This window comes from Myotis lucifugus, unplaced genomic scaffold (assembly GCF_000147115.1).
Source record: "Myotis lucifugus unplaced genomic scaffold, Myoluc2.0 scaffold_501, whole genome shotgun sequence".
Taxonomy (NCBI): domain Eukaryota; kingdom Metazoa; phylum Chordata; class Mammalia; order Chiroptera; family Vespertilionidae; genus Myotis; species Myotis lucifugus.
Window position 1 is genome coordinate 560832 of NW_005871549.1, and position 10306 is coordinate 571137.

The following is a 10306-nucleotide window of genomic DNA, read 5'->3' on the forward strand; positions in this document are numbered from 1 at the left end:
AACAGAAGCCCTGCTCGAGTGACCTCATGTGACCTCGCCTTTGCCCTCGGTGGTAAGGGGCAGCGGAGAAAAGGGAAGGCGGAGGCTCCACCAGGCACAGAGATCAGACACCTTGAGCCCCGAAGAGGGACTTTATCTCTGGCGCCACCAGAATAGAGACAACTGCTCCCTAAAGCAGCATGGCGGAGGTGAAGCCCAGCGGGCCCCAGGGAGGAGGCGGCTTGTATTATTAGGTTTCAGCCCCAGACCCGTCCGGGGGCCTGGTGCCAAGGGTAGTGTCTGCCCTTCAGTTACAAGTAGGAAGTGCTCAGCTGCCAACGTCTCGGAGGCAGAAGGGAGCAGCATCTTCACTCTGCCACAGCTGTCGGCAATGCCACGCGTGCCTGCTGCCCGTGTGTGCTTTGCCCGTCTTCCATAGCCCCAAGTGCACGGTCACCGGCAGTCTCAGGCTGGCTCTGAGAGGCTGCCTGGTGCCAGGGCCCCGTCAGCCATGACCAGTCTCCTCCCCTTCTCAGGGAGGATGGTGGTCCACCCACCGTGGTCCTGGGCGGGATGGAGGTGCTCCCCACAAAAGAGCAAAATCTCCCGGCCGAGCAGGGAACACCAGGTCCCGCGTGGGGCTGACTCAGGTCCAGCCAGAGCCCGGAGCCTCACACCAGCGTGGCTGCCATTGTATGTGAGGGGGTGTAGGAGCCTAAGGATGTCAGGGTGCAGGGTCACGGAGCCTGTCCCCTCTCGCTCCGGGTCTGTTGAGAAGTTCAAAAGTGTCTTCTACCACCTGCCACAGGCAGTTGTCCAGCGGAAACTCGTTGTCTACCAGGTTGACGAGGAAGTAGTTGTCGTGGATGTACTGGATGATCATACGGGGACGGAGACTCCTCGTCGTACAGCTTGCCCCACTGCTTCACCCACAGGGCGAAGGCTTCATCCTGTACGTGCACACGAACAGGCACAGGCGCAGGCGCAGTCACACACAGACATACAAGTGCAGACAGGCACAGAGACGCACAGGTGCAGACACAGCCACACAGGCACGGTGAACAGGGCTGCCCTTGGGTCAGGGCTCCGTGCTCGGCGCCACAAGAGTCTCTGCCACAGCCCAGTAGGACCTTCCCGGGAATAGGACAAGGCCCACTGCGGGGCCACCTCCCACTCCCCAGCCCAGAAATACGCTGTGGCTCAGAGTCAGGGTACAGCAGGGAGGGCCTCGCTGGCCAACCCTGGGGGCGTGGCTTCCAGCCACTCTGGGGACCCAGCAATCCTGCCTGCCAGGTGCTCCAAGTGGGCAGGGCAGGCCGCTCCCAGCCCCTTACCTTCCAGAACATGAAGCTGACAGGATCCACCACCGTGGGCTGGATGATCTCTCGCCCAGGGAAGATGCCCCAAGTGACAGCGTTGGGCTGCAGCTCGGGGGCATTGGTGATGTTTTCACCCTGGGGTGGGAGGGGAGGTAGGAGCAGACGGGACAAAGCCAACCAGAGCCCCCTGGTTGCCCAGGCAGCTCTCTGCTCCACACTCTCCCCACGCCCCTCCCCCCAGCTCTGTGAGCCTGAGACTTAGAGGCCACACCGAGCACTTCCTCCTCTCTCGCTTCAATCAGCTCTACACCCAGCGGTTCTGCCTGCTTCCTCTCCACTCTGCTCCCTTGGGTCTAGCCCAGCTGGGCCTCTTTGCTACTCAGACAAGGGCCTCTGACTCTAGTGTTCCCGGGCCCATTCGTCATCAGCCGTCCGATGTGACCTGCCTAAAATAACACCCGGAGCCAAGTCGGCACTGCTTGGAAAGGCTCCCTCCTGCCTCCAGGGACCATGGAGGCCCCTGAGCCCCTGCTCAACACTTTAGCCTCGCGCTCCGCAGCAGGCGGTGACCCACTAGCTATAGACGCTGCCTCTGCACACCCTGCCCTTCCCCAGGAACGCCCTTCCCTCCTTGTCCTGAAGGATTCAGGCCACAGAGGACCCTCCAAGAAGCCTCCGTGACCTCCCAGGTTAAGTGCCCCTCCCCTGGGTCCCAGCATCCTTACTGAACTGAACTGTCCCAATATCCACTGACGGGCCTCGCTCACTAGGCTGGGAGCTCCGTCTGCCCGGGGCCAGTGCCTGCTGAGTGCGGGAGTGACCGTGGGTGACCTCGGCTGGCAGCTGCCCCGCTGAGCACCTGTGTGTGGAGCTGGCCTACCTTCACGTCCACGATGTGGTAGTTCACCCGCTGCTCGTACTTCTTCAGCACCTGCAGGAGTGCCCCCACCGTCTCTCGGGAAGTGAAGAACTCCAAGTAGGCCTGGGGGAGCAGGCGCCCGTCACCCCCGGTCCCTGCTGGCCGCCTTCTCGGCGCTCAGCAATCCCGGTCGGATGCCCCCAGGGAGGACCCACGCGCACAGGTGTGTGGGACACTGAAGACAGGGGCACTAGTGGTGGCCACCGGATGGAGTCTGGAGCAGGTGGTGAGACTTCCCAGCTGGCCAGTCTGCGGGACCTCTGCCAGCCCGCCTCCCGTTAGGCAGGGAGGCCCCCGGAGAAGCCACCGTAAAGATGGCGAGGAGGCCAGCCCCCTCCCACCCGCCCCCTCACTGGAGGTGACAATGACTCTAGTGGCTGCTCTGGCACCAACTGGATCAGAGATTGAGCTGGGCTTACGCCGTCACTTGCCGTAATGCCCGTAATACTGCAGGGTGGGCCCTCTCAGCCCCATTTCCCAGATGAGGCAAGTTCAGGGAAGGTGAGGACCTGGGCCGGTGAGGACCTGGGCCCACTGGTGATAAACAGCAGAGCTGGTCTCCTCACACCAGGGTCGTTCTAATCAGGGCCCAGGGGTTCAGTGTGAGTGTAACTCTCACTCCAGCCACCCAGGGGAGAGGTAGCGAGTGCTTCCTGTTCCTCCCACTTGCTAAGCTGTACGTGCCTTGCCACGCCTCCTCCCCACAACATGGGGTGATCTGTCCCACCTGAGAAGGCGGAGGCTCGGAGCGGTCAGGGGACCCCCCCCCCCCCAGGCCTGACCTAAAGCGGGAGCTCCCGTCCACCCAGGTCCACTGCTGCTCAGTGAAGGGCCCAGAGAGGAAGCTTCCTGTCCCCATCACCGGGGCTCCTAGGGGCCAGTCAAGCTGGGGCGGCCCTGGGCCCCTGCACACCTTCTGGAAGACATAGCCCCCGCTGGGGCCCCAGCCCACGACCGGGTCAGAGGACGGCTTCCCGTTGATGTTGGGCTGGGAGTTGATGGTGAGGATGCCCTGCCGGTTCACACGCAGCAGCTCCTCCTTCATCAGGCTGGTCTCGGCCGCCAGGGGCTCGTCATTCCAGGGCAGGCAAGTGACCTGGGAGGGGGGAGCCGGGCCGGGCTGACCACGGATCTGGTACTCTGGGCCCCTCCCTCTCGGGGGCCCCTCGAGACACCCAGCCTGTCTCTGCCTCTGTAAGCCCCTCCCAGGCCCCCCAGCTGGCGACTTCCCAACTCACCCTTCTCCCTGGGCTGAGGTGCCTCGTCCAGAGCAGAGAGAGAAGGCTGAGGGTGGGCAGGCCACAGGGAGACGGGCGGGGGTGTAACCAGGGGCCCCACCGAGCACCACTCACTCGACAGCCGCTCTGGTTTGGCTCCCCCGAGAGGTAGTGGACAAAGACTTCAAAGACACTTTCTTCACTGGTCAGCTCCTCCCCCCACATCTTCAGCAGCTCCTCCCTCGGGGCCTTGCTCGTCAGGTAGAAGAGGTAGTAGTCCTTCAGCTCCCCGAAGGCTGGCGAGGAGGAATGGCCCCTGCAGAGGACGTGCCCCATGGTCAGGGCACAGCCTCACCTCGGGCTCCTCACAGGAGGACCGCTGTCCCACACACCAGAGGTCATTCTGTGACTCCAGTCCCTCCAGGGCAGAGAAACATGCCAACTCCTGCCTCCTGCCTCCCAAGACATAGGACCCATTTGCAAAGGACGGTCTGCGGCCTCACCAGCGGCCGTTGGGGAACTCGTCCCAGTCCTGGGTGCGGTAGATGTAACTCTTCGGTCTGGAGGCCCAGAAGATGGGACGCACATCTTCCTCCCGGCGCTTGGGGTGGGCACTGACAGCCCAGGGCAGGGGACGCCTGGGTGAGATTGGGGACAGGACGGGACCGGCTCAGGTCCTCAGGGAGAGGACCCACTGAGCTGGGTCTTTCAATCTCACTTGTAAACATCAAGGTGCACACGGACCTCCCACGGAGGCTGGAACCCCGTGTGCCTCCAGCCACAGCACGGACAAGCCCTGCACCCGTGGCGTCCAGCCCTGCTAGGGCGCACTCTTGCTGTGACTCCTGTGACTTCCATCTGACTTCCCTGACCACTGACTTCCCTCTGTGGCTCCCGGGCCTCAACTCGGGGCCCCTGGCCTCACCTGGGGTCCTCGGCCCACATGCCCAGGCGCTTCAGCACCTTGGTGGTGGCCATACTGCGGTTGAGGGTGTAGAAGTGCAGGCCCGGCACCAGGCCACTGGCCAGCAGCTCCTGGCACAGGCTCACGGCCTGGTCGATGCCGTAGTTGCGGATGGCTTCGTCGTTGTCCTTGATGGGCTCGATCACGTCCCTGATCTTCTGCGGCACCTCCAGCTTGGAGAGCTTCACGAGCTGCCGCAGGGAGTGGTAGCCCTGCTGGGACACGGGGGCTGTGGAGCCTCGTCCCACCCGTCTCTCACTCTGCTTCTCACCTTCTGTTCCCTACCAGGCCTCCGGGCCCACTGCAGTGTGACGCAGACCCAGGAAAGTCAGACCACACTGTACAAGGACCCTCGCCTGGTCCTGCTTTTCCCAGTCTGCAGGGGACTCGGCTGCCCAGAGCATCCCTGCCGTCGGTCTGAGCCAGCCCTTTAGTCCAGTGGTTCCCAAGCCTCCCGGGGCATCGGAATCACCCGCAAGACTTAAGAAGTAAGGTACACATTCCCAGGCCCCACCTCAGACCCACTAAATCAGAACTTCTAGGCATGGGATCTGAAGTCCATCTTTTGAAAAAGCTTATCGAATGATTCTGATGACAGCCGAGTTTCGGAAACACTGATTTAATAAAAATTGAGGGTGAGAGTTATCATGATCCCTTGTAGCGACACTTGTCAGTAAGCCAAGTACAACAAGCCCCTCCGTCAGGTGCTGTTGCTGGGTTTCGGGGGGAAACTGGAGGTAACCCAAATGGGGTGGTGAGAGGACATCTGCCAGAGGCATCTGGCCGGAAATCCACTGAGCGTCCAAGAACCTGACCACGAACTGAGCGTCTGAGCCCGGGCCCTGGCCTGTGGGAGGCCGGGGGTGGGAGGAGTCCGCCAGCCCGCCCGGGCCCCTCACCTGAATGGGGAAGATTCCGGGGAGGATGGGGCAGGTGATGCCTATCGCGGAACAAGCCTTAACAAAGTGGAAGAAGGTGTCAGCCTCGAAGAAAAGCTGGGTGATGATGAAGTCGGCTCCCGCAGACACCTTCTCCTTCAAGTGCTGCAGGTCGTCCTCAAAGCTCTCGGCGTCGGGGTGGCCCTTGGGGTAACCTGTCAACGGGACGGCAGTCGGGAGAGGCCGGCTCCACCTGCTCCAGGTGAGGGAGGAGGAACCCCGGGAGCTGGCAACACAGCTCTCTGCCTCCAGGGTCCGGACGCGGACCTCCCAACACCACCGCATGGCCGGGTTGACACGGTGAGGAGCTGGGCTCACAGCTGATGTCCCCCTCACCCAGGAGGTGACGTCTGGTGAGCGGTGGCTTAGAGCCACCCTCCCAGAAGTGGGAGCAGATTGCTCCAAACCCCACACTGTCCTGCCTCATGTCCCTTGCAACCAGCCAGGTAAACCAGCCTGTGCTTGGTGGCCCTGGAGGAGAGAAAATGCCCCGCTCAGCAGTTGGGCAGCACTTGTACTGCACTGGACTCTACACATTGGATTAAAGCAGCGCTTTTAACATTAAAATTACTTAAAAAAAAAAAAACCACCACACACACAAAAAATAAAACATTGAAATTACTCAGAGGTCCAAGAAAGGGAAAAGCCAGCATGTAACATGAGGAAAAAGGGGAGAAAGCTCAGATGTTCTGCTTGAAGAAAAGAATGAAGAGCATATAGTAATGATTTCTAAGTGGCCAAAGGGCCGTCATGGTCAAGTTCATATTCTCTGATGCTTCTCATGGCAGAACCAGGATCAGCCAGAGGCTGCCTGACAAGGGACCCAGCAGCCCCACTAAGCAGGGGGTTCCTGGGGTACGAGGACACGGGCGCAGCCGGGATACCCACATGCCAGGGACACACGACAGAATCGGAACTGCCTGGGAGGCGGGAGCGGGTGACCCTGGCTCCTCGCTGGCTCCAGGAACTCTCTGACCACTCGCCTAAAGGACCGAGCTCACTCAGCGGGGGCCGACCCAAGCATGTGCCCTGACCAGGGATGGAACCTGTGACCTTTTGTTGTACAGGACGACACTCAACCAGCTGAGCCACACCGGTCAGGGGAGCCTTGGTTTCCGACTGCCTCCTGGCTCTAGCACCCAGTGAGGCCTGGTGCAGCTTCCTGACCTTGGGTTCTGCGATTCCCTGCTGCCTAATAAACACTCCTCTTTTGTGTTAAAGAAGAACAGGCCAGGAAGCAGGCTAAGAACATGAAAAGGCAGAGAAACGAAACCTTCGGGGTGGTGGTAGCCTGGGCGGAGAGCGGATGATAGAACGTTGAGTCAGGGCATTAACCCACCTCTGCCCCGCTCTCCTCTGGCACAGGCTCAGGCCCGCAATGCACGGGGGTCACCACACCCTGAACTGACTACAGGTGAGCTCTCTGTGCCTGTCCCCACCCACTGGGACACTCCCGCCACTCACCTGCCACACAGATGTCAAAGTAGTCGCCAAACTCGCTGCGGATGAGCTTCACCAGGTCTGTGGCGTAGCAGAAACAGCCTTCCTCCTCCTCCCACTGGTCACCTACAGGGTCTGCAGGGTTGGTGAAGGTCATGGTCACTGAGGCTCACTGATCTGCAGCTAGTTTTTCTGTGCCTTCTCCCTACCCCTCCACCCAGGACCATGAGCTCCTCAAAGGCAGAGCCCTGGTGCTATTCCAGTTGGTGTCTCCTCTTGCTAGCGTAGCACTTGGTAAGCAGTGGGAGGGAAGACAGTGCCCAGCCGGTCGGACATTTACCAAGCACTGACTGTGGGCACTGGGCTGGCAGTGTAGAGCAGGGGACAGCTTCTGCTCTCAGCTTAGCTTGGAGCATCTGAGACCGCCCCCCCCGCCCCAAACCTGGGTGCCTAGCCTCACCCAACCAACCCCACTGCTCGCTGTCCTACCCTCTTGGAGCTCTTCCCTCCTGGGAGAATCTTCTACTCATCCCCCTTGTAATGGGGAGCACAAGGCCGCACGACCCCACCCATCAGGCTCCCTCTTCCCACACTGGCCAGAGGCACAAGCAGCTACTTTCACTCCCGGGACAAGTGCCAGAACCGCAGCCTTCATTGTGCCAAGATCTGGGTGCAACCAGTGATCAATGAAGCTATGGAGCCAGGGCAGAGGGTTATCAGGCACCAGTTGCACTCCTGACTGAACGCCTATGTCAGGGTCAAGAGCTCAAGAGGTGGCTCCACTGGGCAGGGCTCCACACCTCCTCTCAGTGCCAGGATGTTCTTCAGGCCCAGCCGCTTGGCCTTGTGCAGATGGCCGGTGATCTCCTCCTGGCTCTGACGGCAGCAGGTCATGTGCAGCACGGTCTCCAGGCCACAGTAGTTGACAGCAGCGCTGGCGATGGCCATGGAGGAGGTCTCCTTGTCCGAGCCAGGCTCTCCTGCTGAGTGCCAGGTCACATCTATGAAGAGGGGGCCACCTGCCCCCATCTGGTCAAACCTGTTGGGAATTTCTTTCTGAAGGGGGACTCCTGCGGGCACACCACCCTTCGCCACCTTCCGTGGGGTCCGGGAGTTAGAGAAGCGTCACAGGAGCTGGAATCAGACTGACCCGCATTCATGTCCTGACTTTGCTACTTATTAGCTGTGTGACCTTGGGAAAATTAATCGCCTTTTCCTCATTTCTACAATGTGACAGAGAACAGTACCTACTTCATAACTCTATGAGACTATTATGATAGATGGCTCCTCAGCTCTTAGAACAGTGCCTGGTACATGGTGAGCTGCTTTCATCAGGATTACTATTGTGGAGGTAATATATAACAATATAACCATGCTGTTTGAAAGCAGTACTGTAGACTTTCCAGTGCTGGCATATTTGTTATATTGGGTGAGTTAAGTTCACCGGGCGAGGGTTGGAGAACGCTCAAGGCGGCAAGCAGGGCCTCATTCCAGGAACACGAGAGAAGAGGGTCAGCAGACACAGGTTTCTATCATGCTACCCCTCCCCCCCGATCCGGGTGCAGCAAGCAGTGCTGCAGAGCGAGGCCACAGTCCAGGAACCAGACTAAGGAGGCACGGGTGTGTGCACGCGCCGTGTCACAAGCTATTTAAGGAGGCATTTAAACATCCTCGTGCCTTCAACTTCAAGCCTTGGGACCTAAACACGAGAAGTGAAACTGGTAAAAAGCACCAGCTTTTAAGAAAAGGAGCTGTGATTCATAAAGTGCTAACGTAATGCAGTTGGCATTTCTAGATTCCAAGAGGCACAACCCAAAAGCCGAACTTGTGGAAATGTTCTACGAGACGCTGCTTTGTGATTTCCTAAACTACACTCCTGATCCAGCTTGACGTGCTGCCAAAGAATGCTGAGAGTCAACATGTTTAACCCGATGTGGAGTGTGTCTAACCCTCCAGAGGCTTGGGGGGACTTTTTCTGACAACTGCGAAGCCGTAGGTCCAATGGCCGACCCTGCCTTTACTCTTCCGCCCCCTCTGGTGGCCTCTTTCTGCCGAGGCAAAGTGGCCCTTCTCTCCACCCGCCCCCCCTCACCTGGCCCTGCTCCGTCACCTCACATCCACTCACCCCGAGATGAGATTGACAGCACCCTGCGCCGTCCGAGGAGGGAAGAATTCCAGAGAGAACCACTTGTCCCCGGACTCCATCCTCCGCCTCATCTTCTCCCGGAGTCTCTCGTGCCGCTCAGGGTCCAGCCCTGGCGAGGAACATCTCGAACTATCCTTGGGGCTCTCCATGCCGCTGCTGCTGCCCTCCAGGCAGGGGTTGGGGCTGCCGTTCCCTCTGGGTTCGTTCACCATGGCCGAGTTCCTGCTACATGAGATGGGGGCAGGGGGCGTCAGAAGCCGGCAGGCAGCCAAGCCCCAGAGAGGCAGGGTCAAGTGACAGTTGCTGCATTTCCACGGAGGGTCAGGGTGAGAAGGCCCCCCGCCGGCTGGCTCACACGCCACAGCTACCACCCACTGCGCGGCCTCACTCAAAGCTTCTCCCCCTGCTGCTGCCCGACTCCGTGTATGACAGCCCCCTCCCGTACAGAAACATGCCCCTTCAGCCCTCGGATCCGCAGTGGCCGCTACCTGATGGAGGGTGGCACTGAGAACCTCATGAGGCCAGCCTCCAGGGCCCGCATTCCCAGGGAGGGGCAGCAGTGCCTGGCTGGGAGGACCTCGGGTTTTAGATGGTCCATCTCTGCCAGCTTGGACCCAGACTGGGCTGGGAACAGGAAACTTCCCCTGCGGGTGTTTCTCTCATGGGCGGAGCAGTGACAGAGGAAGAGCTTAGAGCTACAGCTGGGACCTGCGTAAGGGAGAGGGAGGCGGGGGCAAGGCCTCCGGGCAGGGGGAGGGCCGAGGCTCCAGCTGTAGTAGGCAGATAGAAGGAGGGCCAGAGACTGTGGGGGTTGGTGGAGATGAGGCCAACAGACGTTCAGGGTCACTGGATCACTCTCCAAAGAAGAAACAGCTGATCCTGTCCTGCCTGGGACATCTCCTGTTGCTTGGAACAGTTTGTGTGCAGGATGGAGGAGGCGAGGGCTTGACAAAGCAGCCAGATTTCTCCTGAATTCCTGCTGCTCCAAAAAGACTAGGTCATGCGTTAGAACTTGATAATTGGCTGGGTTCCAAAAGTAGCCAGAACCAAGTTCAGTGAGGGCTAAGGTTATGTCCAACTCAGAATAAAGGCTACCTGATGGAAGGAGACTTTGACTGGGGTGATGAAGACACAATACAAAGTACAGATGATGTATTATAGAACTGTACACCTGAAACCTGTATAACTTTACCTGCCAATGGTTACCCCAATAAATTTAAAAAAGTTTTTTTAAAAGAGCAAAGGCTGCCTTCCAGGTACACCCCCACTAACACACACCACTGAGGTCAGTTAAACTAATTATAGTGACTGCTCAGCCACACATCCCAAGCTCTGAGACAACAGTGGCAACCACAGGCAGGCCAACAAAGGGCATGGTGCCAGT

General features: G+C 59.3%; 1 protein-coding gene across 1 annotated transcript; it reads right to left on the reverse strand.

Moving 5' to 3' along the window:
• Nucleotides 1-116: 116 nt before the first annotated feature.
• MTHFR (methylenetetrahydrofolate reductase) lies at nucleotides 117-9597 on the reverse strand. The gene is given in 13 exon segments (XM_006103726.3): nucleotides 117-865; nucleotides 867-929; nucleotides 1314-1433; nucleotides 2179-2280; nucleotides 3131-3313; nucleotides 3570-3750; nucleotides 3938-4072; nucleotides 4360-4610; nucleotides 5298-5491; nucleotides 6801-6911; nucleotides 7577-7815; nucleotides 8902-9147; nucleotides 9411-9597. Coding segments are annotated over 13 exon segments (2097 nt in total). The 5' UTR covers nucleotides 9521-9597; the 3' UTR covers nucleotides 117-703.
• Nucleotides 9598-10306: the final 709 nt, after the last annotated feature.